The sequence below is a fragment of the Pollicipes pollicipes genome, unplaced genomic scaffold (assembly GCF_011947565.3).
Source record: "Pollicipes pollicipes isolate AB1234 unplaced genomic scaffold, Ppol_2.1 Scaffold_7231;HRSCAF=8579_pilon_pilon_pilon, whole genome shotgun sequence".
Taxonomy (NCBI): domain Eukaryota; kingdom Metazoa; phylum Arthropoda; class Thecostraca; order Pollicipedomorpha; family Pollicipedidae; genus Pollicipes; species Pollicipes pollicipes.
Window position 1 is genome coordinate 33,431,299 of NW_023597034.1, and position 27,500 is coordinate 33,458,798.

At 49.6% G+C, this 27,500-nt stretch overlaps 1 protein-coding gene across 1 annotated transcript in view; it reads right to left on the reverse strand.

The window, feature by feature from the left end:
• LOC119110032 (PDF receptor) overlaps positions 1 to 27,500 on the reverse strand; it is a 119,254-nt gene that overhangs the window by 36,397 nt on the left and 55,357 nt on the right. Inside the window, exons 10-13 of the mRNA XM_037233777.1 lie at positions 21,089 to 21,175; positions 19,067 to 19,136; positions 18,000 to 18,085; positions 16,714 to 16,897 (exon numbers count right to left, since the gene is read on the reverse strand). Coding sequence (XP_037089672.1) covers positions 16,714 to 16,897; positions 18,000 to 18,085; positions 19,067 to 19,136; positions 21,089 to 21,175 — 427 coding nt within the window. The remainder of the gene's footprint in view (positions 1 to 16,713; positions 16,898 to 17,999; positions 18,086 to 19,066; positions 19,137 to 21,088; positions 21,176 to 27,500) is intronic.

Sequence of the window (27,500 nt, forward strand, 5' to 3'; positions counted from 1 at the left end):
ATTGCAACAGAGCCTGTCTGCCATCGTCGCGCCACAAATGCTTTACAGCACCGCTAACGCTGACACCAATCACATCGGCGCACGCGGCGGGACTGGTGACAGACGCGACGCGCGCGAGCTGAGGCCGCGCCTTCCAATCCACTCGCTGCGGCTCCGCCCCGCCTCACCAGCCTGCCGGGACGCCTCCGTCCCCCGCGTCTACTTGCGCTCGCCAGGAGCACGATGGGCTATTGCACCCGGGAGCCGCGCTACGGCCGTGGAAGCCGGTGTAATTCTGCGGCTCGCGCGCTCTGTGTCGCCGCTGCTCCGCTCCGCTGACCCGCCGTTGCCTCACGGCGCCCCCGCCGCGGTCGTCTCGAGAAATCACCAGATGCGCCCCGCGGAATTGTGCCGCGCCGGCCGCCGCCACAGCGATCGCTTTGGTTGTGAGCAACGGTCGGGGAAATGGTGCATTCGTTCTTGCGCGATTGAGATCTGTAACCGCGTCGCAGCAGTGGAATGCTATGGTTAAACGCACGTAAATACCAAGCTCCTACTCGGGCCCCCGGATGCACACAATGCATATCATTATACATTCCATTCAACAGCGCTAAGTACGGTAGGCTAAACATGCCGTATTTCACCACAATTCGCGCCCACCCAGCACCCCAGGCAACAATTTGGGAGACTTTAACATCCTGTTTACCATAATCCAGCGAGTTTACGGCCGGTAGCCAGACCCCAGAGCCCAGCCCGCTAGTGTAGCGGCGGGAAGCCGGGAGAAGCCTGTTTCCCGGCTACGATAACGGGGCCAGCCCGCTAGTGTAGCGACGGGTAAGCCGGGAGAAGCCTGTTTCCCGGCTACGATAACGGGGCCAGCCCGCTAGTGTAGCGACGGGTAAGCCGGGAGAAGCCTGTTTCCCGGCTACGATAACGGGGCCAGCCCGCTAGTGTAGCGACGGGTAGGTCGGGAGAAGCCTGTTTCCCGGTTACGATAACGGGGCCAGCCCACTAGTGTAGCGACGGGTAAGCCGGGAGAAGCCTGTTTCCCGGCTACGATAACGGGGCCAGCCCGCTAGTGTAGCGACGGGTAGGTCGGGAGAAGCCTGTTTCCCGGTTACGATAACGGGGCCAGCCCGCTAGTGCAGCGGCGGGGAAGCCGCGACCACCAGCGGCGAATCTTCCTAGAGCGGGACACAGCAGCGGCCTCATTCGGCGCTGTGGAACATGACTGTCCAGGGCGTGTCGGGTGAATAAATGACGCCGATGGGCGGGACTTCCGTCCCGTCCCCGTCCTTCCATTAGCGGCACAGACGGTCCCCATCGCGGATTCTCCTTCCGCTCTGACCCGGCCGAGTCTTCCCGCTCAGAGCGGGGCGGCGGCTTCTCGCCAGATCGGGGCGGAGGACCGCTCCGACGTGGGTCGGAGCTGCAGCGCAGCCCGGGTCGGATCCGGACCGACGAATGAATCTGTCTGAAGGGATCCCCAGGCCGGCGGGCAATCGGGACGGAAAACAATTCTGTCGGGCTCGCGGTGGAAGGGATGGGGGTTCGGCCCGAGCCGGAATGGGGTTCGGCGCGGCGGAATGGGGTTCGGGGCCGCGGCGGAATGCCGATGGTGTGTGGGACGGGGGTCAGGGAGACAGTTGAGGCTTCTCCCAGCCCAGCGGACCCCAACCCCGCCGCGCTCGATGATCGATGCCGCTTATTTTCGGACTGAGGAGCTGAAAGCCTGTCTCACTCGGGACATGTCACACACGATCCTGAACTCAAGCCAGTCCCTCATCGCCGACGGCAGTGATATTGGATCACTGGTTCCAAGGCGCAGACAACCCAACAAAGCAGTTGGTCGGCACGCACATTAGTAAGGCCTCTCACCCGTAAAAAACGATTTTATAACATCAAAACTGAAAGCCTGTCAGGCTGAGTAGGAAGCCCTGCGCTGATCTCTGCTACCATGAACGAAGTGAGAGTGGCTTTCAACGGGAAATGCTTCGTCTTTGATAAAAGCATGCCAGGTAGGATCATCGCTCATTGTGTCTAGATACACCGTAAAAGGATCGAGCCCTCATATGTCAGCCCACACAATACGCGCCCGGGGACAGCGAAGTGGTTGGCTGATGTTGACGAGCATAACGAGTGCAACCGAACAGTAATGTATTGCGATACGATATCAATACGACCTTTAGTATCTGCCCCAATGCCCACGAAGCCACTCCGGTGCACTGTCCCTCCCCCTCCCTCCTCCTCGCCGACGTCCTCACGCACATGCTCGCTATTTGCAGGTTTCTGATTGGACTGGCGGCCACAGGGGACTTCGGAATGGGATGGTGGTGTAACTAAAAAGATAGCTACAAAAAGTTCAGCGCGAGGCAGGCGCTCAAAATTTCTTGCGTGGCGCAAAATAGTATCAGGTGTCCTTTGCCCATCTATTGTTGCGGATTTTACGTGCAACTCGAATATTCAGTTGTCAATACATATTCACGCGCACGCTAATAAGACATGTGCTAAATTTGACATAGAGGCAGGGAGAGATTCACTAGAGGGGAGGGATGACGCGAACAATCCACCGGGCGCCCACGACGGCGGCGGGTCTGTGAGCAGCGGGGCTGGGCGAAGACGCGCACCATATTTTCTAGTGGAGAGGGCCGTGCCTTGCGAGCCCCTTCCGCCGCATGCAGCCAAGGCGCTCTGGGGACCAACCAGCAGCTACAGATCTTCACATCTTTCTTGCTTTTTCTTGTGGTTATATTTGTTGCGCATAACCGCACTCACGGGCACAACGTAAAATTTGGCGCCAAGCACGCCTGTCTGTCGTATGCTTCTCCCCTTGTTCAGGCGTCTGGTGAGAGGCGCGGGCCCGTTCAGCGCCGGCGCGTTCAGCTGTGGTGTGCCGGTCTGCGCGTGGCTACGTACCAGCTCAGCTTGCGATCGACGTGGGACTGACGCCGGCAGCGCAGCTGACGTGCGCCGGTCTGCGCGTGATTACGCACCAGTTCAGCTTGCGGTCGACGTGGGACTGTCGCCGGCAGCGCAGCTGACGTGCGCCGGTCTGCGCGTGGCTACGTACCAACTCAGCTTGCGGTCGACGTGGGACTGTCGACGGCAGCGCAGCTGACCTGTGTCGGTTTGCACGCGACTACGTACCAGCTCAGCTTGCGGTCGACGTGGGACTGTCAACGGCAGCGCAGCTGACCTGTGTCGGTTTGCACGCGACTACGTACCAGCTCAGCTTGCGGTCGACGTGGGACTGTCGCCGGCAGCGCAGCTGACGTTGGTCGCTCAGGTCGTGCCACTGCTTAACCACGGCGTCCCGCACCTGGGGGCGGACGAGGCCAGGTGATGATGCCGCTTCCGTGAGGGTCAGAAGTGCCGGGGTCCGGCACGGCCGCCAGACGGGTCGCGACACGGCCACGTGCGGACACAGGTCAACGTCCGGTCACGCCTGGACACGCCCCGAGACATAGACTGGACACGTGCGGATACGAGGCACCGTCCGGTCATAATAGGACACTGGGCACGGCTGGACAAGACAGGAAATGGGGCAGAGACTGAGCACAGGACATGCTTTCGTCACGGCGCGCGGATTAAGCTCGACCGAACAGAAGCCGAAACTAAGCGCAGCGTGGACACAGGGCACAGACACCTCCAAAACTGGGCAAAATACACAGCATACACAGGCCGAGAGATACCGGCAGCCCGACATGAAATATCAGGGCAAACACGTGAAGCAGAATTCGTAGCCCACACGTGGCGCAGGATGCGACCGAACAGATGGCTTCATCACACCAACTGCACGCTACCGGACTAATGACGTCATAGCGGAGCCGTTGGACAGCCTGAATGCATGGGCCAGAGAAGACAGACGGCTGCACGGCAAAGCACTGATGTATGCATCCTGGCCTTACGGGCGAGACAGACCGGGTGCCAAGGACGTGTCGCGGTCGGAAACAAGACCAAGCAACCGTGCAGCCTAACAGCCTCGGACCGGGGCTCAGAATTATGAAAATGACGGGCCCGTAATGATTTGGCTGTGATCTAGACCCCAAGCGGCAATTGTAAACAAGGCCGGGCAAGCTCTTTGGCGTCCAGACGCTCGCTGTCGACGAGGGTTGTTGCCGATTTGTGATGTTCCGAGTATTTTAAGGGATTAAGCACTTATCTTCGTAAACATTCATGATGGCATCTCATTTTAAATTTGGTGGGCAGCGCATTCTAGCGTTTAGGTAGATCCCAAGCATTGAGTTGTACGCAAAACATTTTTAAACCGTGCGAGCAGTTGAGTAACAATGCGCAGGAAAAAACTAACCACCACACAGATTCATCTTGTTGGCTATTTTGACAAAGAGCAGTTGGTGCATTTGCTTGTCGTTGAATGCAACGGCAAAAACAACTACTGAATAATGGGCAATCTTCAATCAACCGACGCGCCGTGAGAACGCAGCGGCACAAAAACTGTTGAATAATGTATTATCCACAATCAGCCGACGCGTTGTCAGACCGCAGTGACGTCAACTGAGCCTCGGTCACACAACAGTGTGCTGGAACATACTGCACTACATTGTTTATAACCTTCGACGAACCACCAGGTCCAGGCCGAACAGGCCAACACTGGCCAACCGGAGGCCCTTCACAGACGTGCTCAAAGGCTGAAGTGGGCTGAAGCGGTAGCCGCCGCTTGTCAAGGTTTACGGCTGGACCGTTGTCAGATCGAGAAATCCAGACAATACGTCAACTTTAGAGGCCGTTTGCATCGATCTCATCATTATGTCATCCTTTCATGCTGTCATTGCATTCTGTTTTATGCCATCGCAATATAAACACGTTCTATCACGTGACGTGTTGCCTTGCGATACATAGGCGGAGTCCCGATACCTGACCAAGTTTGTACATTTACACCGTCCACAGTGCAAGTGACGGGTACCAGCTGTGACCGTCGGGTATCGGCCACGGTCGTGGGAAAGACAACACTGCCATCATACCCCGAACGGTCGTAAAAAACAGCACATCCGGACATCCGATGTAGCCTATCACGTTCAGTCACATCACCGCATTCCACAGGCGTCGAATCTGGTGTCGTATACTACTACGAGGATGTAGTGCTGTATTTTCCTTTGGCGCGCTGCTTATAAAGTGGCATAAAACGTTTACCCAAGGCTGCGAGAGTGAAAGGCTACGCAGACGTCGTGTCACCATGGGACTAAAGTTCCGTAGTCCGTAGTATAGTTTTTATCGATACTACGAAAAGTTTGGTAGATACTAGTAACATGATGAAAACGGAAATTTTGCTATGAACTGAGTGACAATCCTGTTCCACATTTTTATCTCAATGCTACATGAATAGATATTGCACATTTTGAATTTCCAATCTTCTAAAGACAATTCAATACTAGGATTACCCTCCAAAACAAGATCCTACCAAGCTACGTTTCCTAGTTCCAGCTCCCGCGCCATATTCGTCGTGATAAACGCGCCTACATATTTATTTGTAATGCCTCTTGTAAAAGCAATACCCATATGTAAATAAATAAATAGCATTTGTTATGTCTGCAGCCGTAATTAATGAGAAGCGATTCAGCATACACTTTCGTACTGCTGCGCTTATATGGAGTAAAATGTAAAAATAAGGTAATGTGAGGAGGGCAGGTGCCAAGAATTTCGTTATTGCTGTGCCACGATTTTCCTAGGTGTTAGTTAACCTGCAGATCCATAATGACGGATGAGTTAGATAAAAATGGTGGGCAGGAAGTGCTACCCGACTGTCCTAACATATCCTCAAGACTATTTCCGAGCTGAGACATGGGTCACGACTTGACAGGCAGAAATTGCAAAACTCGCCAGAAATCGTCCCATTTTACAGGAAACTCTGCTTTCTTGAACGGAAATGGCGCGCGCTGTATTTAAGTCTTCCGGGGTTCACCACTCACTACCCCGGCCAGGGCAGGCCGATCCTGCGTCCACCATGACAACGCTCCCCTAAGGCTACAGGGTGTGCATTCCAACTTCTTAACGCGCGTGTCAAGGTGCCGCGGGCCCATCTGGCCCGCCGTGCCTCATCCCTACGGTGTGTTGTTGTTGTATGCTGTACTCTTTTACACAGACTGTTTCTAAGTACTTCCGGCTACAGTTCTTCGTTATAAACTACTGGTGAATGTGTTACCCATCTCTCTGTCGAGGGTGGAGCGAAAACGCATTTCAGCAATAATTTTGTAGCTCTGGTGCAAACCAATGCAATTTTCCAGCTGAAAATACTTCATTGAATATGTAAGGTAAAAAATCCGGTTTATGGAAATATATGTGTTTAAATCAGCCCGCAAAGAACAACGTTTTTGACGCCACGGCATCCCCTACCCATAATGCAGTAATGCCGGGGTTTGCGTTTACCCACATCTGAAGGAGATAAAAATGACAGGGCACGAATCGAGGCATCAAACCTTATCAGAGCAGCTACCAGTTACCTCTACAAACTTATGATATGTTCTAGTTGTTTTATCACGAGCATGTAAAATGCTGCGACGGAGAAAGAACTTGGTCACCCAGTACACTTCGTCTCACACAACACATGGCAAGTGGCCGTTTAAGTAACGAGCGCTTGACCCAGAGTCAATCATATTTCTGTGGACCATTTTCATCGCGCCCAGATCGACACACATCGTTGGCTACTCTTGACTTTACCCATTGGAACATGTTGCGAGTACTGCGTGTTTACCACGCACTTGGCCACAGGTCATGAAAACAATTGCCCTGATGAAGGCCAACACCCTGGTTCACGTGTGTCCCATGTCAAAATCGATGGGGTAGGTATAACTGCATTTCATTCCTCTGTATTGTACAAAAACACGTTTTCCTTCCATTTTGTTCTCCAATATGACCTGAAAATTATCATTCCTAAATGTATTTCAACCATCCCAAAAACATGTCACTGGGGTGCCTGCTATCTAAAGCGCTGTCGTACCTGACAATACGACCAAACTTACCGACTTGTTGGAGTGTAAAGACCAAGAACAAGGCAACAAAATGAAATATGCAATGGGTCAGCACCAGATGGCATGACTTCCTATGCATTACACTACCAAAATTACTTTTGGGACGGACCCAATCCTTGTAAGCATATCTTAGGCCAGGCGACATGTCACAAAAGGCACCGTGATGTGGCGCGGCGCTCTTCTGTCAACCATAGTAACCTCAGTAACAGTTTGTTCGTGTCATCTGCAGTTAGGACAAAAAGAGCCTGAAATTCAACAGGCCATACGTAGTTTGGGGTTCCGGGCCTGTTTTGTGTCCTTAAATATTTCTTTAAACTTGCAATCATAAACCGTTACATATGCTTATCATGTCTGAATCATCCTCTGTCACATCACCATAAGAAAGATCGACGCTCTCTGCCCCCCCCCCCCCCCCCGGCTGTCAACTCAGACTACCGAGCGTCGGTTATCTTTGCACACGCTTCAATGCAACTTCTGCCTGCCGCTGAGGCCTCTTTTTGCCATTAACTTATCGTGGGTAAAATGAAGTCTTGGGCCACAATGAGCGCTTCAAAATCGCCTCACATCACACATCACTGTAAGCGGTTTTCGGTTTCCCAGCTTATGATGTCCATGGGGACAGTTTGCGACCGCAGCCAGCCAACTAGCCGGAGTCTGTGCTTCGTACCATGATTGTACCGTAACTTAGTTGAATCCACCTGTGATCGTAGGCCACAACATTTTCAAAAGTAAGTTAAACCATCATCCACGATGGGCGAAGTACAGTTGCTTTATTAAGAGCTCACCATCATTGTTTGGCCAACATGTATTATGCGCTCACCGCGGCCAATAATATAGTTAGCTCTCGGCGCAGCAAAACTGTGTACTAAAACAGGCATTTTAAGATGCCTAATTTGAGACACTTTACCTCTACGTATCCCCCATATGACGAGGCAGTTCTAAAATATTGTGCCGTACGTATGACAAGAAGCGCGTGAACATATGCCACGCCAAGATTACCCGGTATAGTAGAGGGTCTTCAGAGCTCATTAAACGAAAATGCAACGCGTCGCAGACAGACTGATTTGCATATTGCAATTCAAATTCGTGGTAAAACCACTATAAGTCTGAGCGAATATTCAGCTGGAAATCAAAGAGAAACCACTCCATATGACCCGACCCGTGACGCGAATGCACTGTGGGTCATCAAATTGGTATGCGGCGGAGTCGCGCGATCCTGGGCCACCTTGTGCTTGAATCAGCTTACTAGGCTGATTGGCGACGGAGAGATCCAGTCGGGGAATTCGGCGGCCCGCCACGGCTAATGGAAGGTGGCGAACACCGCAGCATACTCCTGGCTCATTTACGTACGGCATGGTCTGAGCACTGGCTACAGATGGCACTGGCCGCCCTGAGCGAGGAAGTCCATGAGGTTATAACTATTAACGCTTTCGTTTATTGTTACCAAAACATTCACAAAAAGGCAACATCTGCGGCGGCTGTTGGTCACAGTAGACTGGGCTAAGTGGCTGTACCGTTCTGATGACCCCATCTTTCTCGATTCAACTGCAGGCAACTTCAACCCAGCGACTGCGACGGCAACGCCACCTCCCGATCCGTTAGAGACACAACCACAACGTTGAATAACGTTAAGCGGGCCAGTGAGATCTCCAGATGGCGTATTTTCTTACCACCTGCGGTTGTCGCAACCCGGGGACATACACAGGACTCGGTGGTGGGAGGGACACACTGGAAGTTGTTCACAGAAAACACAGTTTAATGCGCTGCGGACCCACGGAGTTTGGTGCATGACATAAAACAACACCGCTGTTCTTGATCTACTAATTGTTTTAACTGCATATTCCGGATATGCTAGTATCGACATTTAGTCGTGCACATGTTAACGTATGCAGACATTTCATAACAGAGGTGAGCGTGCCCCTGGGCCACTACGTACGTTTATCCCTGCGTACACTCTAATTTGCAGGTGTTGCCTAGGCCGAAACTTATTAATAAAAAAAACCGGTAAATCTATGGCTTGAGCTCAAAACTCGTAACCTTCTGCATGCACTCGAGCAGGTCAAGCATACTTGTGCCATTATCCTAGATCGATCCTTTCTCAGTAAAATCTTGCAAAACCCGTTCCGTTACGACACGCGACTTTTGAAATCTGGCTTGGATCCAAATCTTGTGTCCAGTTTGTTTACTTTGAAATTGTTTTTGTCTAACGTTAGCCAGGTCAATCCAAAGATGCACGAGATTTCGCCATATTTAACAGCTCGCATGTCAACACCGTATAACATGTATAGTTATGCAGGGCTTTGATATATGTTGCTGAAGACGGCACGCAGCTGCGATCGATGTGCACAGGGCTCTGATATATGTTGCTGAAGACCGCACGCATCTGCGATTGATGTGCGCACCGACGGCAGTTCGCAAAAAGCGGCACGTGATCTAGACGGCTTTGTTTTGAAGTCGAACATGTGTCAGCAGTAGCTTGAGTGCAGCTCACTCGACGGCCGCAAAGAGCATTGTCGCTTCGCTTGCGATCGAACAGCGTAACTGTCAGATAGTTCATGTAGATAACTAGTTGTCGCCAGCCCTACAGGCAATTTTGCACTCCCATCTAACCAAGGAGAGGGGGTTTGACCGCTCTCCTACTAATTTATGAACTAGGACTAATATATCATCGGGGTAGGACCGGCGTGGTGCTCGCTGCTTAACCTATCTAAATACTCACGGATATGTAGATTACTAGCCGGGAATTTTTTTATACCACGTGCATTCTTTTTTCCCCTTACAATGCGATCAATGCGGTATCACACGGTATTAGAATGCGACGAGATGCAGTTTTCTCAGGCCAATGCCGTCCTTCACAACCTGAGTAAGGAAAAACAATACACAATCTATTTCAATATGCTTGGTTTTTCGACCCCAGGTAAATATATTACCTTCCAGGTTACGACAAGGAACTAAGGGGGTCATATCGAAAATGAGACATTTTTTGACCATATAATTAAAAACAACATGTTTGCAAAAGGGCAAATAATGAGCATTGGCGTATTTGTTGCAGTCTTCTGGTTTTTCAAATACCTGTTTTTCGAGCCTGGGTCAGCTGAGTGGAGCTTCAGCTCACGGAAACTTCACCACAGCTGTTATGTTCTTTGGGGTGCGTGATATAGACACACTGGTGGTAGGTGCTTTATTAGACGAGGTGGAGCGATGTGGAAACGACCAATGCAATAATCATCGGCCTTGCTATTCAACTTGTTTTCTTTTTAGCTCAATCTGCGAAGTCTAAATTCGAGCTAAGTAGTAGGAGTTACGTAAGCTTTATGTTGCTAAGCAATGCAGATGTTTGCGCTACATGTACAATCATCCAGTGAACGTAATTTCAGTTTGTTGACGCTTTTTCAATTACGAAGAAGTTGAATTGAATGCATTTAAGCTCCAAAAGGTCATGGTAACACGTTACTGTGAGGCCAACTATTTCCTCTATGTCATACGATAACCACTCACGTTACGACGATGAGATAAGCAACATTCAATGTAATGTAACGAACCTTTTCAGATAACATATTTAAAACCACGCGAATGACCCGCACAAGGTTAAACGAGTCACAGAGTACTGCAATGTATTGCAATAATCATATATGCAGATGTCATGCAATGAAGAAGAAGCCCGAACAAGTGCACCTGAGTTGCACTACATACGCGATGCAACTGCAATCACAATTCACAGGCGATAGTAAGGAAGCTCAGATACTGTATGCATGTGCTGGTAATTCAGGGTTATGCTCTTTCATGATCTTTGGAAAGCCAGTATCCCACTCATGCAATTACCCCTGAGCAGAATTAGGTGAACAATGAACATCACCAATTAAGCACCTCTGCGCCAACAACGGTGCAAACTATGTCTAACGGCAATTATTTGCTTCACCTTTCTCTGACCTTAACCCAAGAAATCCACTACAGATGGTCGCACGATGTCTGTCAAAACCATAGTCTTGTTGTGAATCGCAATAGCACATTGTTGAAAAAGTGAGTGAATAAATCCCGTGCAAAAGAAAAATCGAACATGTCTGACCTAGCTTGATCTCTGGTGACACAACCTCCTCACCCCAGGCGAAAGCATGCATCACATCACTGGCATCAAAATCGATTATATTTATGACACAAACAAGTAACATAACCAAATAACAACAAGGCAACTATATTATCGGTTCGGCGAAATGACTGACTAACATGGCCTCCACTGTCATAAGTCACGACCTGTTTGGATGCAAAACTGAAGAGTGATACGACGATTAAAATGTCATTAAGTAAACTGCTGAAAATCAAACCGTAATATTGTGAATAATTACCAAGTTACGTAACACAACCTGAAGGCGAGGGCGGAGGCAGTGTCGCGCCACCTCGTCGGCCAAGCCAAAAATTAAAGGGAGTGTCCCACATTCGTATGGGTTTTGAGCTGAAACAGCCATCATGAAGAACATTTGGTGCAGTTCACAGCCCTGTCCTTCTTAAGCCTCTAAACCCTCTAGCTTTAGAGCTACACGCCCACCAGGATGGGCAGACTATATCGTACAGACTTGTTTCAAGGTTACCCAGGTGTGCATGACGCCATAACAACGGTATCAAAAATTTGCCATTTCACTGGCCATGCAGTGTTTAAGATCAAGGCAAATATAATTGTCGAGTCGTTCATATCTGACATTCGTGAACACGACTTAAAAATGTAACGGTTGTCCATTGGCTCTCAATCATTGCTGTGCAGCCTATGCAAGATTCTCACACCAATTTCGTTCCGTGCCACATAATACAAGAAATCATGCATTTTTCCAAGTATCACTCAACAAACTTTCAATCGAATGGCCTAAGAATGGTGCAATAACTGAGTATGTGAATGCAGGTGAGCGTCGTCAACTCACGGATCAATATGCAATTACACCACGAAAAAGGGCCAAAACACGAGCAACTAACGATATTAGTTCATCAGACGTTCAGCACCAACGCGAGGCACCTCTCGGGAGATTGAAGAACTACAAGTGAGTGCTATACAAACTTTTCATGAGCCAATCAATCTTGTGCTGCGGGACAAATTTACTTCATAAACAATTTTTTTATGTTCAGAACAGTCTTTTCCACCTAGCAGCATAATCACATTTATAAGTGAACTTATATCATCGCATACGATGCTTGCTTCCATATCATCAAATGTGAAACATTCCTTTTGATGGCTTTAACTTAGCTCAGATGTCATTTACCCCAAAGCGTCCAACTCTAAACTAATGAGGACATTTATGCTATCATCCTTCAGTTTGGAGCCGTTGCAGGAAATCAATAACGAGTAAAAGCTGCAAATGAAACAAGCGATCGTAAAATCTGAGGGTGAAGTATACGCGGATATCAATCAGTGAAACGGCATGGCTTGACGACTCAACATTCAACATATATAACACTCGGGTCGCCTTCAAAGACATGATTGGGTGAGCTGGGTCGGACCTCTGAAGCTACCTACATTTCCCGGTTACACGACGTAAGGCAAGTTCAGTCGACAGGCCGTCTATAGCACTGCTGCACTTGTGGGTCAGTGGAATGCCTCACACAACATAAGCCAATTAACCACCATTCAGCCGTTTTCAAAGATGCCTTAGGACCGGCAGGTGTAATCAGACCTGCCCGCGTCCCGCCATTTACACTACTATCGCATCAGCTCTGCTGACAACAGCTCAACCCGGTCCGTAAATTAGTAACCGCCCAATGCAAGGCCTTCAATAAACACACATTCCCCAACGGAGCCGCGGGCGGCTGGATGACGTAACGAAGCTCTCCACCCAGCGCGTCGGTCCAGCCTTTGTCCGGCTTTTATGGAGTCTCTCCGGCTTCCAGTTGTCCTTCATAGACAGCATGCAATCACGTTCCACCGGAAGAGCACTTGAGGTTTTCCCTCTCAGAAATGGCAAGCCACAAATTCGGGACACGATTCGCAGCCGCAACCCCGCTCGGGACAACAGCGAGGATGTTGGCATTCAGCTGCTGCAGGGTCTGCAGGAACGGCAGTGGCAGAAAGGCGCGGGAAACGACTGCATTGATCAGCGCAATCGAATCTGTTCACTGTCGAAACGGCACGGACGCGCCATACGGAAGAGCTGTGGTGATGTCCAGACGGTGTGCACGGCGCGGGTCTTCGCGCCATGTAATGAAGTTTTGCAGCCTAGGATGACAAACGAAATGTGCCCACACTGATTTGTTATGTGCAAGAATTAGTTTAAGTGAAAAATACCGGGACAGCGAAAATCTTTATTCGAAGATGCTGTGTTACAGTATGTTACAGCTATCCATAACTGACTGGTGAAAACATTTACGAAAACGACATGCTGCGACCGCATACCTCATTCAATTCAAATCGTCAGAGAACCATTCAACGTCTTTCGTACATTTTCTTACATTCCTAGGCTACGCACCACGTTGTGAAAACAATAAGTGACGTCACAAAGCTTAATATTCCTCACCAAGATCGGAAACCGTAAGCCGATCTACCAACGTCACCGACAGTTTAACGATCCTTTGTGCGGGCACTATGTGCTTCCTAAGAGAAACCGCATATGCGGCAGCCTTTATTAAGCTGGAATATTTTGCACCTTCATGGACAAGCACGCATTACTTTTATTAGAGCACTTTTCAAGCAGCGCATACTTACTATACACTCGCACTCGCCACCGAAGATGAACCGATCGATTTCATTACAAAATTTGACCCACAGCCTTTGCCAGACAGAACCAAGGAGGGTTTACATAACGCACTGAGTTCCGGCACGAGCGCTGCGGGCTTCTAAGCTCCGGCACGAGTGTCCCGGGTCACTGAGCTCCGGCACGAACGCCCCGGGCCACTAAGCTCCGGCACAAGCGCCCCGGATCTCTGAGCTCCGGCACGAGCGCCCCGGACTACTGAGCTCCGGCACGAGCGCCCCGGGCCTCTAAGCTCCGGCACGAGCGCCCCGGGCCACTAAGCTCCGGCACAAGCGCCCCGGATCTCTGAGCTCCGGCACGAGCGCCCCGGACTACTGAGCTCCGGCACGAGCGCCCCGGGCCTCTAAGCCCCGGCACGAGCGCCCCGGATCACTGAGCTCCGGCACGAGCGCCCCGGACTACTGAGCTCCGGCACGAGCGCCCCGGACTACTGAGCTCCGGCACGAGCGCCCCGGGCCACTAAGCCCCGGCACGAGCGCCCCGGGCCACTGAGCTCCGGCACGAGCGACCCGGATCACTGAGCTCCGGCACGAGCGCCCCGGGCCTCTAAGCCCCGGCACGAGCGCCCCGGGCCACTAAGCCCCGGCACGAGCGCCCCGGGCCACTGAGCTCCGGCACGAGCGCCCAGGACCACTAAGCCCCGGCACGAGCGCCCCGGGCCACTGAGCTCCGGCACGAGCGACCCGGATCACTGAGCTCCGGCACGAGCGCCCCGGGCCTCTAAGCCCCGGCACGAGCGCCCAGGACCACTAAGCCCCGGCACGAGCGCCCAGGACCACTGAGCTCCGGCACGAGCGCCTCGGGCCAGTCCGACCCTTTGGCAGTTTGCCACCTGACCTTTCCACGTCAGCCTGGTCAAACAATTCTGGGACCAGCTGCCGGACTCGTAAGCGGCGCCGCTGGATTACGAGCTCAGCACCTGTCCTCTGGGCCACAGAGATATGAAGCTGACCATTTGCACCTAACAAACAGCACGTTCTCCACCCATGCCACCCTAGACTGCGACTTGATGCCCTCAGATGGGCGGCGCTGTCACTTACAGTACAGTTTGTTCGTGGAAGGTTTTAGAGTACTTGCATGGAGTTCGAGTTGGATCTGGCAACACCAGTTTGTGCTTTCGATCCCGAAACAATGTTACCTAGATGCGGCAACTTTACAATGTTACCTAGATGCGGCAACTTTACAATGTTACCTAGATGCGGCAACTTTACAATGTTGCCTAGATGTCGCAACTTTACAATGTTACCTAGATGTCGCAACTTTACAATCTTACCTAGATGCGGCAACTTTACAATGTTACCTAAATGCGGCAACTTTACAATGTTACCTAGATGCGGCAACTTTACAATGTTACCTAGATGCGGCAACTTTAATGTTACCTAGATGCGGCAACTTTAATTTGTTATCTAGATGTCGCAACTTTACAATGTTACATAGATGCGGCAACTTTACAATGTTACCTAGATGCGGCAACTTTACAATGTTACCTAGATGCGGCAACTTTGCAATGTTACCTAGATGCGGCAACTTTATGTTGCCTAAATTCGGCAACTTTACAATGTTACCTAGACGCGGCAACTTTACGATGTTACTTAGATGCGGCAACTTTACAATGTTGCCTAGACGCGGCAACTTTACAATGTTACCTAGATGCGGCAATTTTACGATGTTACCTAGATGCGGGAACTTTTTTGGCCTAGATCGAACTGCCGCTCTCCTACCAGTCATGCAGCCTTCCTGATACTGAAATCGAACATGCCCCCACACACGCCTTAGCACGTCCAGGCTGGTCACACCCAGGAGCTTACAGTGAACCAGTTCTGTTCTAACTTGTCATCCAATGAGCTTGGGGCGAGATAACCACACCACACCAGTCCTGTTATAATGTGTCATCCAATGAGCTTGGGGTGAGATAACCACACCACACCAGTCTTGTTATAATGTGTCATCCAATGAGCTTGGGGTGAGATAACCACACCACACCAGTCCTGTTATTATGTGTCATCCAATGAGCTTGGGGCGAAATAACCACACCACACCAGTCCTGTTATAATGTGTCATCCAATGAGCTTGGGACGAGATGACCACACCACACCAGTCCTGTTATAATGTGTCATCCAATGAGCTTGGGGTGAGAAAACCACACCGCACAGGCTCGTCTAGGTGACAAAACAGGCAGTTCTAATCAACACAAGGCGAGAGCCAAGGCCCATGCACTGCACCCTGGCGCGTCGTCATAAGGCTATTTAACACATTCATGGGGCTTGGTGACCTTCCCCAGCCATTTACGATCGAACTGTGGGGTCGGAAAAGAGATTATCGACAGCCTTTGTCCATCCTCACCTGGAGGACCTCAACCAATCACATGGCTAGCGATGTGACGAATATCTGTACAAAGATAAAAAAGAGTTCAAGATCTAATCGAAGGCTTATTTTCCCCGCAGTTTCCGCCAACTTTTCCATCCGTACCAGATAAAATGCGTCTTTACCACGTCAGCACCCTACCCCATTATTCACAACGGATACGGGCCAAGGTCAGGTCGCGCCAGCTCAGTTCACACTCACGTCGGCTAATTCGACGTTATTTCTATACCGTTTCGAGTCACCTAACTAATGCTCACTTATAATGACACGCTCATTTGTCATTGGTTCGGATTGTGTTGTTCGCCAAGTTACCATCACAAATGGGCGACACTTATAGGTTGATATCGCATGGCTCTTCATGCTACCTGGCGTAACCCCACACACACACACTCATTAACCTGACGTTAACCGGCATGCAGCCAAACCAGCAAAAGTTGGTCATCCTATCTGCAACGACCTGGAGGTCAGCACGGAGACACAAGCGGGAAAGGCACTTTTGATCCCGAGCGGTTTTTGGCCAACCTTTGGTCGCTGCATGAGCTGGCGACCGTGTTGAGAGTCTGTGGTATGTAAGCTAGAGATGATACTTTACCTTGATAGTCATCAATACAAAGGGCCAATGATCGAAGAGGGAAGACGCTGTGATCCCCTACCTCCTGGTTGATGAAGCAGTAAAGAAAGCAGATGAAGAAGCCCTGGAACGAGTCGAGCACGGCCAGTACGATGGTATAGCAGCCGAAGACGGCGACGGACCGGTCCAGCGGCGGCTCAAACATCTGCAGCGAGTGCGTGATGCCGAGCAGCGGCAGCAGGAATAGCGCGGCGCGCACCGCCTTCCTGCGGACAGGCCGGGGGACCGATGGTCAGCAGGGTAGCGCTCCACTGGGACAGGGTGGGTTGTACCGCTGGTCAGCGGGACACCGCCCCACTGGGACAGGGTGGGTTGTACCGCTGGTCAGCAGGGTACCGCTCCACTGGGACAGGCCGGGGGACCGCTGGCCAGCGGGGCACCGCCCCACTGGGACAGGGTGGGTTGCACCGCTGGTCAGCGGGGCACGGCTCCACTGGGACAGGCCGGGGGACCGCTGGCCAGCGGGGCACCGCTCCACTGGGACAGGGTGGGTTGTACCGCTGGTCAGCGGGACACCGCCCCACTGGGACAGAGTGGGTTTTACCAGTGGCCGTCAGAGCGCATCCACGCGGGGCAGGTGGGAATATTCTAGCATGCATGAAAAGGTCGCCTTCCTCCTGACAGGTGCAAATATGTCAACAGCCACCCCAGCATCTACCTTCCCGAGGACAGGCCAGTAGCCGATGGACGACGTATCACTAGTGGACATCAAAGCGAGGCTCTCTAGCGGAGAGGTGGGCATACATCGGTAGTCGCTCGAGCGCTGATTTGATGAGGAACAGATTGGAGTATGGCGACGATTCTCCGAGCGCTGCGCTCATGGGGATGGGCAGGAAAACACCCATGAGCCTATCAGGGTCCTGTCTTCCTGCCGGCAGGCGGCAATACAGCGACGACTGCTAGAGCAACGCACCTATGGCGGGGGGGGGGGGGGGCAATCGAGAGTGCATGCATGTTCATAGGCGGAAAAAGAAAAACTGCAGTGTGCGCTGGCCTCCTGGGGACAAGCGAGAGTGCAACGGTGGTCCTCAGAGGCGGTGGAGACGTTGCCTGTTTTGGAACATCCATCCACGATCTAACCCTAATGGTCACCGAGCGAAGGAACCACAAGGAGTGTTACAAGAATGCGTGAAGACATGCGTTATGTCCCATCGCATTGCGCAATTTAGGTATCATAGCGAAAAACGGTTTTCCGAACAATGGAACCGCCCGTAGACGTGTGGCAGACAATGTGGAGTTCATGTACCAGTTCCTTTGCCATTCATGCAGAAAGAAGGCCATTCTGAGAGCGTCGTTCTGAGAGCTTACCTTATCTTTTGAACGTCGTTAGAATTGCTCTCCTTAAGCTTCGTAACAAGCACCCTCATGATGTTGAGCAGAAAGCCCAGGTTGGCCTGAAATCAATTCAGTACATCTTCACATCACATACAGCACCAGACTGTCAAACATAGCCCCCCCTCCCCCCCCACAGCCGGGATAAGAGAACCGTGACTCAAAAGGTTCCGAACCGTAACACGAAGACTAGATAGAATTTATATCTGCATTTGCCATTTGGAATAACAAGGAAGGAGCCCGTGCATGCGTGATAAACACTTCGGACACCAAAAGGCGAAATGAAGGAAGAAAGGGTATGGAGTAGGAAATATGCCCTGGCCACCTGCTTTTCTCAAATGGGGGCAGAACTAAAAAATGCACGCAGGCGATTTCTGGCACATCGTCTCTCAGATCCAGACGCCATCTTAAAATAGCTGACTTATACCGTAGGTTCCTTATACAGCTTGATAACTTGCCAAACTCAGAGTAGCGCATCAGGCAGAGTCCGCCGACCGGACGCACCGACAGCTTACTGTAGTCAGGAAGTAGGATTCTTGGATATTTACTTTTGGCACCTACTGCTACTGTTCGCCTGCTGTTTTTAGTAGTTTTCATTTGTGCACATGATTTACCGGGACCAGATTCATGCCAGCCAAAACACGGACCACTTGTTATAATTGTTACAATTATTAGGCTCAAGTAATTAAAAATTCTAATTATCAAAGCAGGACGTTTCGAAAATTTGTACCCAAAAGACCCTTTGCGCGTGGCGAACCAAAGTAAGACGGTTTTTTTCTGCATCTATCGTTCACACCCAGCACCCGAGGCTGCATTTCTCATCAGCCAGTTCTGTCATAACATTTTCGTCACTAAGCTCAGGCAGTGAACGACCCCGAATATCAGCTGCGCGCGCCACGCGAGCAACTCAATGCGTCATAAACAATAATGGCATGCAGCCCTGCTCACGAGCGTGAAGGGGACACGCTCACTGACGGAACAGATATATCCGGAATGTTTTATCATAAGTTAACAAGGACAGCTAATCAAACAGAGTGACTTACCGCGATGACCATGAAACGTGGTCCTTGGTTTATCCAGTAGAATAAACTGACATGATACCCCCACCAGCACCTGGAAAGCATCGTACCGACGTTATAACCGAGGGTCCCCCGCAGATTTCTATACAAGACACACCTATGACTGAAACACGTTGCTTTAGCATCTGTGCCCTCGTACAAAATCTCAATGGCGTTGAATGCGCAACAATCCGTCGTACTTATATCGTGATGGATCTCGTGCAGCAAGTTTGCAATGGTTTTGTCTCGTCACCCCGTCTGCTTCTTTCCACGTTTCCTCGAGCTGTCTAAGTTCCTAGCTTATGGTTAACTATATCAAGTGGCATCAAACGAAGCCGAATATAGTTTAAGCAATCACCATGGAGGTTCGCAAAGTTACCGAGGAAAAGGAACACGCCACGTAACTATGTGTGGCGCAAACCGATTTTTCTTGGGGGCAGGAAGATCTAGGAGCTTCCAAGGCAGATCAGGGCCCCCTATCTCAACCCCCATCTAGATTGTTTCTTCGTATTTTGTTCACTTCATTTCTCAAGAATGTCTTTCCTTTTCTTACTCTGTGTAAGAAGTATCTCTCAGATGCATGGATAAAGCTGAACAAAATCTCTTGGCCTGATGGGGCCTCCGGTGTCTTTTCCAGGTCCTGGTTTGTCGTCACAATGAGTTAAGACTTCTGGTGCTGAGTAATCAACCTTCTCTTTGCCAGGAGGTACTGGTTTAACGACGCACTAAAGCAAACATGGGATATATTGGCAGTGTGAGGGTGACACTGAATCACAATCACGAGTGTGAGATACATCAATATATGATAACGAGTATGAGACTGAAACGTCAAGCACTCTCCAGTAATCAATGTTTGCTCAGTCAAAAGGTAGTAGAGACACTAGGAAAGACCCAACCGAAGTCAATACAATACAGATCCTACGGGATGAACTTGGCCAGGTGGCGGTTTTCAAATGACTATTCCTGGAATAACACGCCTACGGTGAATGATATCAATCTAATCAAAATTAGAATGGTCAACTCCATAAAAAACAAAGTATGATGATTTCTATAACAAGCTTATCTTGAAATGCGGCACCTGTATCACTTGACCTTGTGGCACAACATATTGTTTGCATTCTATTTGACCTTTTTGGGATCCCAGTTTAGAAGAAAACGCACACAGGAATCGGCATTCATTGAAGAAAGCTTTAGCTGTCAGAATTTATCAAAACCAAACAAATCATGATGGCTCTTTGTAGGAAATGAGTTTTACATGGCGGCAGCTATGTCCGTTGCCCACAACAGCCGCTGTTTTGTTTACATTTGCATTTTTACATCTTGCTTTGGCGACATGTTCTGTCTCGGTCACCCGGTGCTTTCTGTCGACCCAAGGAACCCGAAAAGATATCTGCCTCCCTGGCAAATGGTAAACGGGCGCGGTTGCCGCCCGGCCACCGAAGAGGCGACGCCCCTGTATAGAATACTACCATTTACTTTCAAGGGGTAACGTGCAATGTTGTTGGGTCATTCCATGAACTATGTGGTGCAGCGCAAAATAATAATAACAAATAGGATGCTGCAAGGCGTTCGTGTGCACAATCGCGAACCAAAACAAGCTGAAACGTTCACGTCCGAAGTGGCTGTGAAATGACAGGTGGGCGCATTACGGTTTAAAATGAACCGCGTCGTGTGCGTCACTTGAAGGGCACCTGCGATCAGAAGAAATTCACTACCGAAAGAAATAGCATCAACTTGCACCTCCACTAATCTGCTCATGTAAAGAAGTGGAGTTGCGAGTGTTTGTGTATGGCATCTATGAATATTGTTGCACATATTGCCCATCATGGAGCTATGCGATGGCATGCTGGTACGTCTGTCGATTTCTTGAATTGCCACGCACCAATGACTGATCTACCATGGCATACTTTCGTACTATGTTCATGTGAGATGACTCCTTCACATGATCATGATCATGATCACCGCCGCTTTTGCACGTGTGGACCACCGTTTGTGATCGGTACTCACTGCGTTTCGGTGTAGAGACAGGCCATGACGATGGCCCACACCGACGTAAGGAGTATAGAAAGGCCCCAGCCTATTAAGCTGAACACTCTGAAACGGATTGGAATACATGCATCACACAAAACGTTCAGTAGCGGCTGTCAAGGATGGTCTCAACACGTCTGAAACGGAGCTAATTAGCAGGCGAGGGGCCATTTAGCCTTTGAGAGCGCTGGGGGCGCTTTTGCACTGTTCTGGGGCTGGTTTGGGATCAAAGCTAAGATAATAAAAATAAATAGTCTTAATAAAACACGGCAATGCAGCTTTTGCCGGACGCGAGGTTGGGCCATCAATGGCACTTTACCGACTTCACCAGCCCAGCGCACTGCGCCAACGGAGACGGCCACGGAGGCCAGAAACGGAACGTCCGGCAATTCCCTGTAAACTCGTAACAAGCTTAACTGCTTGCAGTGCGCGAACTCCGATCACAAAGCTGCCGTGGCACGAGGCGGCGGAACGTGACCTTTCTCGAACAAACCGACCAGCCCGTCTCCGTCTCTTTTGCCGCCCCGCGCACGCGCCCGTTCCCAGCCGCGGTGCCGCGCTGGGCTCGCAGGCCCCTCGCGCCCGCTCTCGTTACAGCCGTGCTCGCCGCCGACGGCGCGCACGGGCGGGGAGACGACATGGCGCGGTGGGCACGGCCACAGCTGCACGCTACAACTCAAAAGGCAAAAAGTGTAGATTTGACGCTCGATGCAGTTTTTGCTTTTTGGATTTTGCGAAATACGATGCGTGTTCTGTATTCGTTTCTGCAACAGCCATTGTGAGAGGTTTCGATGCGCCCGCGGCAAAATATTATTCCTGGGGACCACCGCTGTAGACGAAATGAACGAGCGCTTTAAAAGCATGCTGCAGCACTGCGCAATCCTGTGTGTGTTTTTCATGACTGAGACGAAAAACGTGCAAAGTGGACTCTTACAAACGCTGATAACCCGCGGCTGCTTCATTTCTTAGGTTTAGCCTTAACATATATTTTGAGTCGAATATGGCTAAGTTTTTGTATGCGCATCCTATCCAGTCGGTGTTTTTATTCTGCAGTCAGCTTGCTTTTTACGATGTAGGAGAAATGGGAAGACTTGGCACCAGTACCATATGGGACATCTCCCTTTGCCTCCCTTGCCACGACAATATGGCAACTTTCTGATGTTTTCCGGAGATTTGTGGGTGCATGCTCACGATTTCTGCCCCACGCCTTTGTAATTTTTCCAGATTATTCCCAAATCAAGCAGATGTGAAGATATAAACATGGTTTATGGATTTTTTGGGGCCATCTGCTCGGACAATGTCGGAAAACCCAGCCTGAATAACACGAACACTACCATGTGTGTGCACTAACGACCTAGTTAATGGCTCTTATAAAAATAAACAGTAACAAGCGATTTGAAATCTGGCCGTCGCAAGTTTTAAATTATGCTGATGTGTAAAAGTCGACCATAACAGATTAAATGTCGCTTACGATGGCTACGTACCTACCAATAATACGCAGCAATTTTCGTGAAAAGATAGATAGTTCCCAGATACATGCGGGTTCTTACTACCTTTGCCCACTGCCTGATAAATCAATGTGTCCCATATAATAACTTATAATATTTGAGCACTAGAACCTCCTCATCTACGGTCCCAAGTTAACCAGCCGTGTCCCCGTTCACCTTATTGTGAGAATGAACTAAATTCCCATATTTCATTTATCTATGGACGTAAATGCAAAGAACACTAGGGAGAGAATAATGATTTTTCAGTGCATATCTTGGAGCAGTTCATACAATCATATGCATAATAGAACGAGTAATATTGACCTTCAAACTTGCGCTTATTTTCGCATTCCACTTTGCTTTTATATTTCGACTTGGTGCTAAAGCGACCATGTTTCAGTTGTTTGGATTTAGTTGCGGTTGAGAAGCTATTTTCAGAAGCAGGTTATGCCTAAGCGCCTAAATGATAAATTAACCAGCGTCTTGTTTGTTCAATGAAAACTCATCTTAGACGAATTTAGACGCTGATAATAACGTTTTGATGAAATTATTGGCCGGTTCCGATCGCTCCCCCACGCGATCAATGTTCTCTGAAGGGCCCTTGGCCTTTCAAAGGCTCTCGGTTTTGATAGCCCTTCGGAAAATTACGGGAACGCACGGCGGCTCACAATGGGCCACCTGACATGTTGAGTCCTATAGAGGGTATCCCACTTCATGCAAGCACGTTCACACAAGCCAACTGGAACCTAATTGAATCACAATGCCCACCGACCGGCTGTCCATCAGCTACGAAGCTCTCCGCCAGTAAGACGCTCCAGCGCTAAAGCCTCTCCATATCGACCTTTGGAGGGTCCGGGTCGAGGCCTCCGTCTGACATAAAGCGGTCTATTGTCGCGAATGAAGGAAAATCAAGACAATGTGCCTTCCGGCGGCGTGAAAGTGGAAAAGCCGACATTCAGGCAGCGGCGAGCGGTTACTGTCAGCATGCTCGTGTGCACAGAATGCCGTGGATAATGTGCATATCCGCTTACTTCCGGGATGACTTGCAGTCCTACGGCTCTGGCGATGGAGATACAAGATATAGAGAAAACGGATATAGATATGAATACCAATACACGATATAAAGATATAGGAGATATATCATCCGGGAAGTTCCAGTGCCGCTAAAGACCTCAGTGCTGCCAATTCACTGCCTTAATCAAAGTTACAACTATTGTATCACAGGTGCTGATTTTTGTCGCGGCCGCTCACGTATGTACAGCCCACGCATCCCTGTATCGACTCTGGATGAGGTCTATTTGTTTAGTAAAACCTAGGCTGATTACAGCTTGTCGGGTAATGGTGATGGTTAGAGTCTTGGGGCGCGCCGACAACTCAGGCCGTTTTGCGCCGGGATGTATGACCAGGACCCCGACCGACAAGCTTAGCGCGAGGCCACGCGTTAAGATCATACAACAAAGAAAGTCAGACCATTCGTACTAATTGCTCAAGTACTAGCAAGCTTAGGCAGAGCTCACCGCGGATGCAAAGTAAAACAGGCGAATCACGACTGACCCGTCGGGATCAATGTGACCGTCATGGATACTTCTCAATGTCTGGCTTGTGAGCATGAATGTCTGAGATCTGGCCAGAAATATCCAAATCCGTTAACATGTGACTCAAGAGTGTTTTATTCAAGTTCAAGCTACGTGCTGTCCACCAGCCCTAAAAGAAAATGAACACTAACCGACCACGATGGTTGCGTGAAAAACAACACACTTCGCCGAAACCACAACAGCTTTTATGCCTAAAGATTGATCAATTGTAAAGATAGCCGTGTCCCGGTCCATCATCGCGACCGTTGAAAAACAGTTACAAGCATTTAGATGGCCCGTTTCAGCCAGCTCAGCCCACGTGGCTATCTTTCACCACCATACACCGACGTTGGCGCGGTGCCAAGAATTCCCGCTTGGATTTGGCTGGTCAAATGAGCTGCTGGCTGGCAGCCTGCAGAGTTCCGATCAATCGTTAGACGACTTCACGCGGTTCTCAAACCCCAGCCAGCAGCGCTTCATGTCCAGGAAGCCAGAACGCCCCGGGCGACCCGCTCGGTCAGCGCAAACCGCTCTGGGCGCTGGCACTGCCCGGGACGCGGGAAGTGCTCGTAAGTGGCTTGAGCAAAATTCAGACGCTGAAAAGACGCGTCACAGCGCGTGCAAAAACGTTCGAGGACGCTCTTATCTGCTATGGGCAGGCGTGAGCTTGCAAATTCTCACTCACTAGAATGCTTTGCATTGCTATTTTTAAGATATGCAATCAAATTAATCCGCAAGCGATTAATAATGTATAAGGTATATATATATAATATATATATATATATATATATATATATATATATATATATATATATATATATATATATATATACAACATTTTAAAATTAAGTTTTATACAATGAATGAACAAACGATATTTTATTAGGTATCAAAGAGATGTAATGCATCCAAGTAAGGTATTTCATTATGACATTCCGCAGTTTATTTTGCGGATGAACACCTGTTTCATCAAGTGATAATTGATTCAGGATCAAAGAGGTGGAATCAATCCGAAGGTAAGATATTACGTTGTGGCGTTCCGCGGTCCTTCGCGAACTTGAACGCGATGTAGTAATTGTCAGATATCGACCAGCAGCTTACTGCTACTTCAACAATTCAATGCGTCGATACCTAGCATGTAATATCTGAGCTGGCCATTCCACCTGCAACCTACGCGTAGGTTTCACTGATTGATGAACAAACTGAACGATACGGAACGCAAATGTTTATTTTTTGGCGACTTTTTTGCATCCTTAGAAGTGGTAATGTGGCCGGTGTATTCTATTTCACACCAGGGGCAAGTGAAATCTGGACGTTCCTTTCCTCTACACCCTGTGTTTCTCGTATCTGTCAATTGTGGTCATAAACGCCGCTCCTTGAGCTTGCCTCTTTACAAACCTCGTTCCATCTGAAGGCGCTACTGAAATTTCTAGCCAGAAAACCTGATTAAAGATGATGAGGCAAAGACGCGAGTTTGAAGCGCGCTTGTCCCCATTACACATTAAGTACACGTCACAAATCGGTCAGAGAGATGCTCGGACTATCACCGGACGAACATCCTCTACACCATGTTGAATTCAAATAAATTCACGGCATGAAAACAGGGTTAAGAAGCAATATTTGCACAGCATCTGGTATGCGGTCGTTTTCCTTTTTTCTATCGGCAGCGAACAAAGAAACGATGTAGCGTGTTTGGAATTGCAGAGTCGTAGCTGTTTTCTTCTAATGAATTGCATCTTCCTGTTTGTTCGCAACAAATGTGCATTGCGTTTAAAGGCACAATTTGGTATGATAATTGTTTCAGGGCTGCAACTGTCATCGAAGAGGACGGTTGGTTCGAACTGATACAGTCTGCGCGATGTTTCTTTGGAATGTTTTGTGGACAGTCGGCTTCGAATGCATTTTAGACTACTGCTTCATTGATTTTGTGTATTTGATAAAGGTTAAGGAACTGAGGGAATAAAGAAGACTTTTTGTGGTGTGAGATACGTTCGCGGAGACTTGATGTGTTGTCAATGTTTCACCAATCAATTAACGGTTTCTTGTCTGTCACTGGGGATCAGTATCGGCAGAATCGGGTGCTTCGCTCCTAGTTTCATTTGTGGTAAGGATGAGAATTGGAGCATTCACCTTGGTGTTCATTGTTTCCCCCCCCCCCCCCCATCCAGGCTTGTCCAACGGCCAGTTATTTAACTATCTGTCACTGCATCTCCTGAATTAAACAGGATGAGCCTTTTTCTGGTATATGTATTCACTTTGCCTTAGATTATTTCCTCTGGATCCACTTTCGTAATGAAACGTGTGCATTTCTACAACCGGACGCAAAAGGACTGGTCTAACTGTATTGGATCCAACGGATTTTCGGAAGAAGAAAGTTTACTAAAATCTGTACGTTCATGCGCAGATATAAAGTTAAATGTAAATTTCACGAACAGAAAATGCCTGCGAGTGGGCGTGTGAATCCATACACTGTATTCGTTTTCTGCATATTTCTGCAGGTACAGATACACAAGGTTTGCGTTCAGATGGAAACGAGAAAAAAATCGAGTAGAAAAGGATGAGAAAATATTTCTACTACATCCACCGATGCGCGCACACAAGCGCTACATTTCATTATTGGTTTAGTTATGACATTTTTATATAAAGCGCTACATTCCTTTATTTTTCCAGAAAGAATGCGGGTGCGGTGGAAACACGGCACTAGTCGCGTGGTTCAGGTACTTGAGTACCGGCAGCACCACTGCATGACTGATACGTCACTGCCTTTCCGAGAGGCTGCCGGTGACGGGAAGGGGGACGGCGCAGGGGAATTCGGCTATCTCGCGGTCATCTAAGACCGCTCGACTTCGCCAGACAGAATATCAATCGGGCCCGGCTCTGCCGGAAACGCGAGCAACAAGCCGATCCGGCCAGCACGGCGCTGATTGCCACTGTCGGCCAGCACGGCCAAGTTCTCGACTTGTTTTCGGCGGAAATCGCCGGTCGCCATCGGCCGTTCTCCAGCCGCGAGGCCCGGTTATCAGGCACGCGGCGGCCGCGGCGGCCGCGCCGCCAGCTGCATTAATGCTGTGGGCCACCTCCGCTGTCGGGGGCCGGTCGAGTTTGGCTGGCCCGCGCGAAAAAAGCAAGCCGAAGAAAGCCTAATGACGCTCGAATGTGGTTATTTCTGGGTTGTTTTCCTGACTGAGCCTGTGGCCGTTTCCCTGACAGCGAAGACGATTTGCTTCCTCAACGACAAAAACAATGCATGCCTTGTCTACGAAAAGAACACTTCGTTGATATATGGTTTCTCCCAGGAAAATGGAACGAGTTCTCTGAAGTTGCAACAAT